This window comes from Sinocyclocheilus rhinocerous, unplaced genomic scaffold (genome assembly GCF_001515625.1).
Source record: "Sinocyclocheilus rhinocerous isolate Xijiao unplaced genomic scaffold, SAMN03320098_v1.1 scaffold1234, whole genome shotgun sequence".
NCBI lineage: Eukaryota > Metazoa > Chordata > Actinopteri > Cypriniformes > Cyprinidae > Sinocyclocheilus > Sinocyclocheilus rhinocerous.
This window is the reverse complement of record NW_015656153.1, coordinates 985405-998179: the sequence shown is the minus strand read 5'-3', so window position 1 is coordinate 998179 and position 12775 is coordinate 985405. Positions and strand designations below refer to the sequence as shown.

Genomic DNA, 12775 nt, shown 5'->3' with positions numbered 1-12775 from the left:
ATATATACACATACATATATATATTATACACACGCACAAAGAAAAACAAGTAGATAGAATAGAAAAAATAGAAAGCTGGTTTTTGTTTTTTGTTGTTGTTTTTTTTAAATAAAAATAAAAAAAGAAGATAAATATAGATAAAGTAGAATTAAAATAGAATAGAAAGTGCTAGAGTTAGAGGGTCAAATAAAGGTGGAACAGGTGTGTTTTTAGTCGTTTCTTGAAGATGGTTAAGGACTCAGCTGCTCGGATTGATTTGGGCAGGTCATTCCACCAGGAGGGAACAGTTAATGAAAAAGTCAGTGAAAGTGATTTTGTGCCTCTTTGAGATGGCACAATAATAAGATATCTATTCATATTTTGAGACATACAATGATTGTGATCTTTTTAAAAGTGTATTTTAAAGAAATATGCATGGCAATGATTTCATATTTTGTAATAATATTTATGTATTTTTGTATTTTGTATTTTTCAGCAGAAATTGGCACCTTCGTTCAAGCATAATACACTGAAGTAATGGCTGATGAAAATTCAGCTTTGCCATCACAGGAATATTAAAATAAATTTTTTACTCACTGATAAATATTTGCATAATATTGCTTATTGCCTGAAACCATATGAAGCTATCAGCCATGAATATATTTTTAATGTTTCTTTTTTTCATCCCACCACCATCTTGAAAACGTATTGTCATTGCTGATTCTTTTTGTTTTGTTTTTAGTTTTTTTTTAGTGCATGTGGCTTCTGGTTTTTCAAAAGGGAGTCTTTTTTTTAAATTATTTTTAAAGCTAAAGAGACTTTTTCAGTGTAAAAAAAAGAACTATGTTAGGTTTATGAAATGCACATTTCATCAAGCGTTTGATTAAGGTGATATAATTATGCACTGCCATGTCAAATTGGGCTGATTACAATATAGCATAAAGAGCTTCTTTTTTTACCTTAGACTGATTAAGTTTTTGATTGATGTTTTTGGCTACGTTCAGTTCCCTTTAGAGTGAGTCAGGACTAGCCACGTATGAAAGAGTCCTCTGCCATTTCCCTACCGGCCCGTATAGAGCTGTGCAGTGGGAATTACGCCGTCAACTTCTCACTAGCTAAAATAATGTAAACTCATTTCGGCTGAGGCCCAGCTAAGATGTCAGCGTGTATGAATGCGAAAAGTGCATTGGACGCATTAGGACTTGACAGGGGCCCTTCTTGAAATAAGTGAAATTAATGGAGCTCTTTTCATGTACGACAAGGCCGCGGCACCCCTTTCAGCCTGCTTACAGTCAGAGAAAAGTCAATACTTTTTTATTACTCCGGGCTGACCTACCTTCTGCACTACAAGTGCTAGCTGTGCTAATTGGTTTCAGTTGTGAGGGGAAAAAAATAGAAAAGCTTCATTCTGAAGAACATTGGAGCAAATAAATCAATCTCATATTTTTTTTATCCCTTGTCTGTTTTTATTGGGTAATGTTGGAGGGAGAGGCAACAAATGCTTGGTTAAAATATGGGTTCGATGGGCTAAAAAGTGTCTAAGTGCCCTGAGTGCTTATATGAAGTCTTCTGTTGTTCCACTGCTGTTATGTAGCTGTTAAATGAAACACACTCTGAGGTGAAAGATAACAGAACATGGGCTACGGCTATTTTAAGAGAACAGGTTGACGTGACAAATAAGAACATCAGCTAGAGGAGAGATTCATTTTATACATTCAAAAGGACTGAGGGCACTTTAGAAATGTGTCTGGCTGACTCCCAATTAAGGGCATTTGTTATAGTCGGTTATGAACAGATGCTTGAATTCTGAAACTTTCGATATTTGACTGTAGACAGAATAAATATTTGATATATAACAACATTAAAATGTTTATTGTTATTATTGTTGTTGTTGGTGTTAAATCATTTGATTCATTTATAATTTGATTCATTATTAATTAATTCAATCAATTAATTATTAATCATTTACTAATTCATTTATAAATAAAATTAATATAAAATTATAAAAAATATTATTGACCAGTCGTAGTTCAACTCATACATACTGTAGCAATCTACACCGAGTGGCATCAGTCATTAGTTATCTAATTATGCGTGTACAACTAATCCTTGTTATGGAACAACAATCAAAGTTTTTGCAATAATTTTTAAAAAATGTGATTTTTTTTTTCATATAGCGAACATTGTGAATGAATCTATTTTCCACTTTGGAGACGGTGTCCTTTTGCATTTCTTGTGCAGTTGTTAGAGTTGGTGGCGGGTGCTGTTTACAAGGACAGCTAGCTGCAGCGTTTCCCGAGGCCAAGACACACAGATGATTGTCATGGTGGCGTACGCTGACTGACAGAGGGATCACATGCATGCCTGCCAGAGGGAAACAGTCAGCGCCCCAGTCTATGACATTAGTTTGTCCTTGCTCAACTTAGGCTTTTTTTAGTCTTAAAAAATGAAATATATAATTAAATCGCCTTCCTCCCAACCTCCCTTTCCTCTTCCAATTCTTACTTCAGCCCGTTATTTCCATTTCAACACAGCAACGCTCCTCACAGGCTCTTCTATTAAGCGGTTGTGGAGATGAAGGTGGCGTGTTTTAGACCAGGTCAGCCTCTAGGGGGGGTCACTGAGAGCCAGCGTGCTTGGAGAGACGCTTTAAGACAGCCTGTGTAGCTGCTGCAGCAACTAGGCCACTAGCAAAAGCTAAATCCAGTCCAACTAAAAATATCTGACGCAGATATTTTGTGCAGTGCTGCAAAAAGAGGGCAGGATTTGTTGTGGCTCATGTATTCATCATTAACTGGCTGACTGGGAGAATGTATTATAGCAGTGATGAAGAGCCAATGCTAGTCACAGCACTAGTGTGAGGTTAGCGTGGTCATCCAGGGATCGAGGGAAGGGAGCAGAGAGAGAACGATAGTCTTTCTTTCTGCGTGTAGCCATTTTAAACACTTTTTAACTCCTAATTTTAGATCTAAGTGGAAATAAACCAGAGATACAATATTAGTTTTGCTTATAGCTTATATTTGTAGTCATACACTACACAGTTGGTGAACTGAATAAACTTTTAGTACACTCTAAAAAATGCTGGGTTAAAAACAACCCAACTTGGGTTATTTGGCAGCCCAGCGCTGGGTAAATATTGGACAGAACACATGCTGGGTTATTTTGACCGAGCTTGGTTGGGTTGCTAGTCACAGCACTAGTGTGAGGTTAGCGTGGTCATCCAGGGATCGAGGGAAGGGAGCAGAGAGAGAACGATCGTCTTTCTTTCTGCGTGTAGCCATTTTAAACACTTTTTAACTCCTAATTTTAGATCTAAGTGGAAATAAACCAGAGATACAATATTAGTTTTGCTTATAGCTTATATTTGTAGTCATACACTACACAGTTGGTGAACTGAATAAACTTTTAGTACACTCTAAAAAATGCTGGGTTAAAAACAACCCAACTTGGGTTATTTGGCAGCCCAGCGCTGGGTAAATATTGGACAGAACACATGCTGGGTTATTTTGACCCAGCTTGGTTGGGTTAAATGTTTTTACCCAACATGCTGGGTTGTTTTATTTAAGTCAACCATTGTTTATAAATTATTGTATTGCTGGCTTAAAATGGACTGGAGATTAAAAATCACACACAGAATGACTAGAGGCAACAGCAATAATCAAAATATGAGCATTTATTAAGCAAGAACACATGGACAAAATACAAGACAAACTTAATTTATTTGTGTGAATACAGCATAGTTTACAATATTACATATTAGGGCTGTGCGATTTGGGGGAAAATATCAAATTGCGATTTTTTTGACAGATATTGCGATTGCAATTTGATTTGCGATTTTAAATTTGCAAAGTCAAGCTTCAGCTCAATATTGTCAATAATGTACAATTTCAAAGACCAAATACATGATGACAATAATATACCCAATGACCTGAAGGATGATGTGTGTTCATTCAAAGAAAGGTTTTCCTATGAATTAATTAGTAGAAAAGTCCATTTCTACTCTGCCTCTTGCCCTGGGACATGCAGGGCTTTTCCCTGCTTTGCATTCTTTTGGCCAATAAACCCAGTGATATCAGCGTTGGTTGCCATGCAACCAGGAGCCTGTTCGGCTTCCTGGGGTGTTACGCATTTCGGGGGGAAGGGTTCATGGGTCCTCATATGGCTTGTTAACTGAGGGGGGTTACAGAGTATTTGTTAAATATAAAAACAAAATATATATTGTGTGTTTGAGTGGTCCAGACGCTACATATATTTAAACTCGTTTAACAAGCATTTTAGACAAAAAATGTAACATTTAAAAGTAGCATTTTAATTTACGTGTATTCAACCGTTCTTTGTAATCACTTTTTACCGAAATAGTGCTAATTGGCGTGCTGGTGTGTCGCCGAAATCTGAGCCGGTGAAGGGCTGCTGTTCGCGGGGGAACTGCGACTTCATACCGCCGCCTCGCGTTTCACTCGTAGCTGAAAGATGCCATGACTGACTCCAAAACCTGCCCATAAACAAACAGTACTGAGATTAGAGAACCTATTTTAACATCAAATTAAATTAAACTCAGTATTATAACGAATAAAATCCATTTATTTTAAGCAAGGCAAAAGGCATTTCCATCAACCGAAGCGAACGCTGCTGATGCAGCTGACTGGCATCTCGTCCTTATGTTGCATTGCGCAAAATAATACAATTTACAGCACAGTAAAGACTTTATAAATGAAATAAAATGTATACAAACCTTTATTTTGCTGAAGGAGTGCACCAAATCGGAAGCACTGAGAACCGCTCTCCACTGTAGTGGACACAAAAAGCCCACGCTCTGGCTGTAACTCAGCAGCTGGGTTGTTTCGTCGGAGACAGGCTCAACTCAGCGGTTGGGTAGAAAAAAAAAATAACCCAACATTAAAAATGACCCAGCAACTTAGTTACAGAAAAAACTACCCAGCACCTGGGTAAAAATATTAAAAATAACCCAATAAAATGGCCCCAACAGGCTGAACCCAGCATTTGGGTTAAAAAAATAACCCAGCATTTTTTAGAGTGCACATACTGTAAAACATTATAATAGACACACTAAGTTTTAATAAATGTTAAGCGTGTTTGGAAATGAAATGATTGGCATGGCTGTGATGTACTGGCCATACGTCCAGATCCTACTTTGGACAAGTAGTTTTGAAAATGGATGGATAGATGGATTTGCATGCAATTTACTCACATATTTGCATCATCAGAGCATGAGTGCTACTCGCCAGGCCATGACTTTTGCAAAAAGCTCAAATTTAAAATCGTATCGATAAGAAAGAAAAATCACATATGGGATCTTTTTAATATCTCACTTTTTTTCTTAGACTGCAAGAAGATTAAATTGAGAACAAATGGAGACTTAAACATATTTTTCTCATGGGCAGAGTGAAACAACCATAGTGATCTGACATCTCTGCTCTAGAATTTCAGAATAGATCTCGATTATGTCTCAAATTGTGCTCAGATTTGCAAAAATAATCTGTCATCAAAATTCAGATTTCAATATGAACTCAAATTATTCCCATCAAATTGTCCTATTTTTTTCTAAGAAACCAGATTTTATCATCTATTCTATTCTCATGCATTTTATGACTGTTACTGTTTTCTCTATTTTTTTTTTTCTCCAAAGAAAAGTTTTCAAAAGTTTGGGGTCAGTGAGATTTGGGAAAGTTTTTGAAAGAAGTCTGCATAAAAACAGTAAAAAAATAAATAAATAAATAAAGTAATATTATTGAATATTATTACTATGTAAAATAACTTTTTCTAATTTTTTTAAATGTTTTCTATTTTAATATATTTAAAAATGTAATGTATTTCTGTGATGGCAAAGCTGAATTTTCAGCAGTGCTAATTGGCGTGCTGGTGTGTCGCCGAAATCTGAGCCGGTGAAGGGCTGCTGTTCGCGGGGGAACTGCGACTTCATACCGCCGCCTCGCGTTTCACTCGTAGCTGAAAGATGCCATGACTGACTCCAAAACCTGCCCATAAACAAACAGTACTGAGATTAGAGAACCTATTTTAACATCAAATTAAATTAAACTCAGTATTATAACGAATAAAATCCATTTATTTTAAGCAAGGCAAAAGGCATTTCCATCAACCGAAGCGAACGCTGCTGATGCAGCTGACTGGCATCTCGTCCTTATGTTGCATTGCGCAAAATAATACAATTTACAGCACAGTAAAGACTTTATAAATGAAATAAAATGTATACAAACCTTTATTTTGCTGAAGGAGTGCACCAAATCGGAAGCACTGAGAACCGCTCTCCCCTGTAGTGGACACAAAAAGCCCACGCTCTGGCTGTAACTCAGCAGCTGGGTTGTTTCGTCGGAGACAGGCTCAACTCAGCGGTTGGGTAGAAAAAAAAAATAACCCAACATTAAAAATGACCCAGCAACTTAGTTACAGAAAAAACTACCCAGCACCTGGGTAAAAATATTAAAAATAACCCAATAAAATGGCCCCAACAGGCTGAACCCAGCATTTGGGTTAAAAAAATAACCCAGCATTTTTTAGAGTGCACATACTGTAAAACATTATAATAGACACACTAAGTTTTAATAAATGTTAAGCGTGTTTGGAAATGAAATGATTGGCATGGCTGTGATGTACTGGCCATACGTCCAGATCCTACTTTGGACAAGTAGTTTTGAAAATGGATGGATAGATGGATTTGCATGCAATTTACTCACATATTTGCATCATCAGAGCATGAGTGCTACTCGCCAGGCCATGACTTTTGCAAAAAGCTCAAATTTAAAATCGTATCGATAAGAAAGAAAAATCACATATGGGATCTTTTTAATATCTCACTTTTTTTCTTAGACTGCAAGAAGATTAAATTGAGAACAAATGGAGACTTAAACATATTTTTCTCATGGGCAGAGTGAAACAACCATAGTGATCTGACATCTCTGCTCTAGAATTTCAGAATAGATCTCGATTATGTCTCAAATTGTGCTCAGATTTGCAAAAATAATCTGTCATCAAAATTCAGATTTCAATATGAACTCAAATTATTCCCATCAAATTGTCCTATTTTTTTCTAAGAAACCAGATTTTATCATCTATTCTATTCTCATGCATTTTATGACTGTTACTGTTTTCTCTATTTTTTTTTTTCTCCAAAGAAAAGTTTTCAAAAGTTTGGGGTCAGTGAGATTTGGGAAAGTTTTTGAAAGAAGTCTGCATAAAAACAGTAAAAAAATAAATAAATAAATAAAGTAATATTATTGAATATTATTACTATGTAAAATAACTTTTTCTAATTTTTTTAAATGTTTTCTATTTTAATATATTTAAAAATGTAATGTATTTCTGTGATGGCAAAGCTGAATTTTCAGCAGCCATTACTCCAGTCTTCAGTGTCACATGATCCTTCAGAAATCATTAAAATAAGCTGATTTGGTGTTCAAGAAATCAAGAAATATTTATTATCAATGTTAAAAATGGTTCTGCTCCTTAATATTTTTGTGGAAACGGTTTTTAAGGATTATTTGATGAAAAGAACACTTAAATGAGTAGCATTTATTTAAAATAGAAATCTTCTGTAACATTTGTATTGTCTTTCTGTCACTTTTGAACAATTTAATGCATAAAAGTATTAATTTCTTTAAATACATAAATAAATAAAATCTTACTGACCCAAAAAGTTATTCTTAAAGGTTTTAAAGATATATGTCTGCGATTGACTTGATACTTCGACATAACTGAGAACTCTGAGCAATAACATTTTCCTTCTGTGTGTCTGTGTGTGTGTGTGTGTGTGCTAAATGGAAAAATATAATAATTGCACCGTCTCTGCTGAGTGTAAAACAGTTTTTCAAACTGCTGACATCCAATCAATGTGCTTATCATTTCAGCCCTTCAAGACCGTCTTCACTACCTGCCACATCTTTGACAAGTTTGGACGACTGTACTCCAACGCTGGTAATATTGTATGAGATAGCCGAGTGGAAAACTGACAATCAATAAATAAATGAAATTAAATATCCAATCATGCATCATTTGTTTGTCTGGTTCAGAAAGTGCGAAGGTGAGATGAGGTGAAGAAAACATTCGATGCCGCATTCAGAGTAAAAACATCTCGTCCTCTTAGCATAATTACATGCTATTTGTATTACGCACAATTGCTTTTTGCACTCAATATCAGCAGTGTTGATGAAAGAATTCTTTAACAGCAATGATTTTGATCCTGGAAAAGAGACTAATGAAATTCCTCCATTAGTTTACGCACTTACAGATGTCACACGCGGATTCTTACATCACTTCCATCAATCACCTCATTGCATCGCTCCCGGAATCAGTCGTTTTGAAACATTTCCCATGCATTGTTGCCACAGAAAATAAATGTCATTTAATTTCAGTGAGTGGGAAAAGGTGAAGGCACTGATCCAGCCTTCTGCTACAGAGGTTTCATTTCCACAAATAATTCTGAGTGCTTCGTTCTATTGTGTGTATGTGTGTGTGTGAGGGCCTAGAACTGTACGAAGCCTCCTGGCCGGCATCGCCACCAGCACCCCGTTGATGAATCTGAGGCACGGGCAGCAGTAATTTGGAGATGCAAGGGCTATCTCTTTGATTGCTCCTGGTCTGAGGTAGTCCATCACTTCACAATAACTCACCCTGCCGCTGACTCCTGCCTCCGAAAAAACCCACGCTTTTCCATCAGGGCGATTAGAAAAAGCCCTAGTTGGCTGATCTGATTACTCCCTGTTTTAACGCTAAGTTTGACCCCATGTTGGGAAAGCAGCACCCTGCTTATGGCTACCGGACATGTGGGCATTAGACAACTGATGCGCTCAAGAGATGGCCTTTGTGATGGTTCATGGAAAAGCTTTCACTCAGATTATTAGCTGATGATGTAGCACCTGGCTAAAAACGACATACTAGATGTGCAATTTTTGAAAGCATTTCAAAGACATTATTCTCCCTTTTCACAATACTATCATAGCAGGACTTGTAAATACATGTAGTTTGCCATTCATTTGTTAGATAATGAAATAATGAGAGTTACAGTAATGAAGAACTTCACAGAAGCACCAGATCTCTGAGTGTGGGCTCATATAGAGTGCTTTTTGATGGGCTATCTAGACAGGTCTTGGCTTCAACTCCGCCGTGGAGCCCAGCCAACACGCACCGAAGAGAATGAGGCACGCTGACGGCGGGAAGTCCTCTTCACAGAGTGAAGCCATATGCAAGAGAGAGGATACGCCACTGAGGAGGGAAAGAATGAAGAAGAGCGGTAAAGCTTGCTAATGAGTAGAGACAGGGAAAATATGAAAAAGTCTTGTCTTCCTGTCTCTGGGAAAACGTTTTCCCTGGCCAGAAGGGTGTAATAGATATGAAATATGATTTTTAAATTTTTTGGGATACATTAGATTCTTAGTTATACTACTTCAGCAACATGTCCAGATCTAAATTTTTTTTACAGAAGATATTAAAAATGCAATTTATGCATATACAATATGCTTCTTTTATAATTAGAATTTTTAAAGTAGTGAATTAAAATTCAATTTCAAAGTGGGTCAGTTTTAAAAGACTATAAATTAAGTTAAAACATTTCTAAATATGTTTTTCTAAAAACATGACCACAAAAAAAATGTTATGTTATTTATCTTATTTTAAACAATTCATGCATGCATTTTTCTTTTTGTTTAATGTGCATTTTTTAAACCTGATCATTCATAATTTTTAATCAAAATGTCAAAACTGTATAATCAAGTGAAATTAAAGACCTCTCTCTGGTAACTTTTGCTAGACTTCTCCCAAAAAAAAATGTCCATATAACTCCGCCCCTTTCTTTTATTTGACTCCCATTTAGATCTGCCTCCATCCAATCAGACCAATGGAAACAACCAAGTCCCCGCCCTACATTTTTTCTTTATCAATAATGCGTTTCACATTTGGATGTACGTCACAATTTAGAAGAAAAGATCTCTTGCTACTTCCATTACATCGCCACTTTAAAATATCCGGAAATTTTCTCTTTTCACAACAATGCAAAGTTAGTTTTTTCCCAAATGTCAAACCTGCGCCATAGGTGCCATACATAATTTGTTAGCTTCAGAAGACTCTGAATTTAATTCACAAGTTAAAAGGAAAAAAAAAACTTTAAGTTAGCAGCTTCTTTTACCCAAAAAAAAAGTCTTGTTTGTGAATTACTTGTGATATTCATCGTGACAGTATGCTGTAAAACTGGCAGAAGTTTTTTCTAAAGAACCTGAGCTATCATTCATTCTTTCTGGCTTTGAGAGAATGACTGTGTGAGGCTGGTGGTGAGACTCTGGGTCGGTCCGGGGTTTGGGGTCAGAGTCATCATTCAGGCCATCACTCACACAGAATAGAGGGGGTCCAGGCATGAAGGGTGGGGGGTCCTTCTATTTGGACTCAAAGCCAATGGCTTGTGTGTGTGGGGGAGCCGGCGAGAAAGAGAGGGGGTCAGAGTGCTGACAGTGAAGTGATGGGCTGTCTTAGTTCACCGCTGAGCCACAGCAGGACGTGTCAGAGTTGCAGGCTCACTGCCCGCGCTGGCTCGCCTCCTACCTGTCTGTCCACCCCGACCAGCTTCTCAACTCGCTTCAAAATCTTGCAGATCTCTCTCTCTCTGCCTCCCTCCTACTTTTTCTTTGTAACTAGCATGGAGATGACACCGCATGCAAATGGGATACAATTATAAAGGGATAGTCCACCCAAAAAGTGAAATTCATTTGCCAAACAGTTTCAGTTCACATTGACTTCCAATATTTGATTACCAACATTCTTCAAAATATCTTCCACAGAAGAAAGTCATACGGGTTTTGAACAACATAAGGATCAGTAAATGATGACAGAATTTTCATTTTTAGGTGGACTGTCCACCCAAAATTCATCAAATTTCAAAATAAACAAAAAAAGCATAAAATTCAAGTGTCTGTATCAAAAGTTGAGAAGAGTGTATGAGATGCATTTAGGGGTGAAAATGAATCCAGCATATGTTATCATATTTTTGTCCCAAAATCAAAGGAAATACAGGGATTATACACTCTTAAAAATAAAGGTGCTTACAAGGTTCTTCACAGCGATGCCATAGAAGAACCATTTATGGTTCCACAAAGAACCATTCAGTCAAAGGTTCTTTAAAGAACCATCTCTTTCTTACCTTTTTATAATCTGAAGAACCTTCTTTCACCACAAAGAACCTCTTTATGGAACCATTTGGTTCTTTGGTCTATATATAGGTCTATGGCATCGTGAAGCACCTTCATTTTTAAGAGTGCATTTTCAATAAAGGAAATTAAGCCTATTTTATGAAGGTTGAGATTAAGATTTTTAATGTTATTTTTCTAACAAAAAGCCAAATTTCCCATTAATTCTCATTAATTTAATGCAAAAATAAATAAATAAATAAATCTCATTTTGTTACCTTGTATAAATAATCATTTAAAATAATGTTTTTTTTTTATTTTCTTAAAATAATTATTTATTTTTAATAATAATTATTATTATAAATAATGTTTAAATTGAAGTTTCAAAGTATTTATACATCATGGTTATATCTGTTGTACTGATATTAATTTATGCTGATAAAAAATAATAATAATTAATTGTATATAAAGTATAACTATTTATTTTTATAGTGGGGTTTTTGTACATTTTAGCATTAGAATTTTAATAATGAGATTGAGAATGAGAGTGGAAGATGTTTAAAGTTTTTCTCTTCTGTAAAGGCGGTGATCTTATTACCCTGAAGTTGAAGCTAATGATCAACAATTAACCATCGTTTCATGCATTTGTGATTCTGAAGGAATTTTGTCTGCTTCAATTCACGATTAAATGCCAAATCTGTGTTGCCGCCTACAGTAACACATCGGCTTTCATCCATCTTTCCGAAACCTGGAAAGCCTTTTCAGCCTTTCATGCAAATGCATCTCATTTGAGACTTAACGCACGGCAATCTGCAAAATTAAAAGACACAAATCTCCTCTATCGTCCCCTGAGCGGAGAATGAACCTTAAGTAGAGACTGAGCGCTTTGTAATCTGTGTTAATGTGCTTGTAGGCATGGAATTTGAATTGTACAGAACGGAGCGGGCAAGTCGAGATAAGAGCCCGCCAGATGCTGTGGCAGATGTGTGGCCCAGCTCACTTGGGTGATTCCATAATTACATTTCGCATGCAGATACGAGCAGGCATTTCATGCTGCTTCAACGAAAGCCTCAGCCCTTCTGACTTCCCTCAGACTAATGCATAATATTGTGACAGTAGCGAGTGTGATTTACTGATCATCCTATTGATTTATGTGTTTCAAAACATCAGCTGCAAGCAGCAACAGATGTTTGTGGTCTGCTATCAATCCATGTTTTGATTGTGTGCTGTTTTAACTTAGATAAGATGGGTCAATTGGAGCTCGAGAGTGTGGTTAAGCTTGATTTGTGTTATGGAAATGTTGAATCTTTGGGTTAATGATAATTAGTAGTCGGAGCTGTGGCTTACCATAAAGAAACACTTTGAGCCATGGGGGTGATATGAGTTTGAATCTGACATTATTTTCTGATACCACTTCATCCACGATTCCCAAATATCTGACCATCTCTCTTAATAAAAGTGATTATAGAATTTTTAGCAAAACAATGCTAGGAACTCCCATGACTTTTTAATACTGAACAGAAAATGGAAATTTCCATACAATGAAAGGGATGATGTTAAACGCTGGAAAACATGACTGTCATTTTACACTGCCAGTTGTGTGTGTGTGTGTGTGTGTGTGTGTGTGTTCTAATTACTGTAATGCAAAA

At 36.4% G+C, this 12775-nt stretch overlaps 1 protein-coding gene across 1 annotated transcript in view; it reads left to right on the top strand.

Annotated features, from left to right (window-relative positions):
* Positions 1–8112, top strand: part of spata17 (spermatogenesis associated 17) — a 34777-nt gene extending 26665 nt beyond the window's left edge. The window contains exon 10 of the mRNA XM_016526892.1: positions 7863–8112. Within this exon, the coding sequence (XP_016382378.1) occupies positions 7863–7943 (81 nt within the window). The 3' untranslated portion in view covers positions 7944–8112. The remainder of the gene's footprint in view (positions 1–7862) is intronic.
* The last annotated feature ends 4663 nt before the right edge of the window (positions 8113–12775 follow it).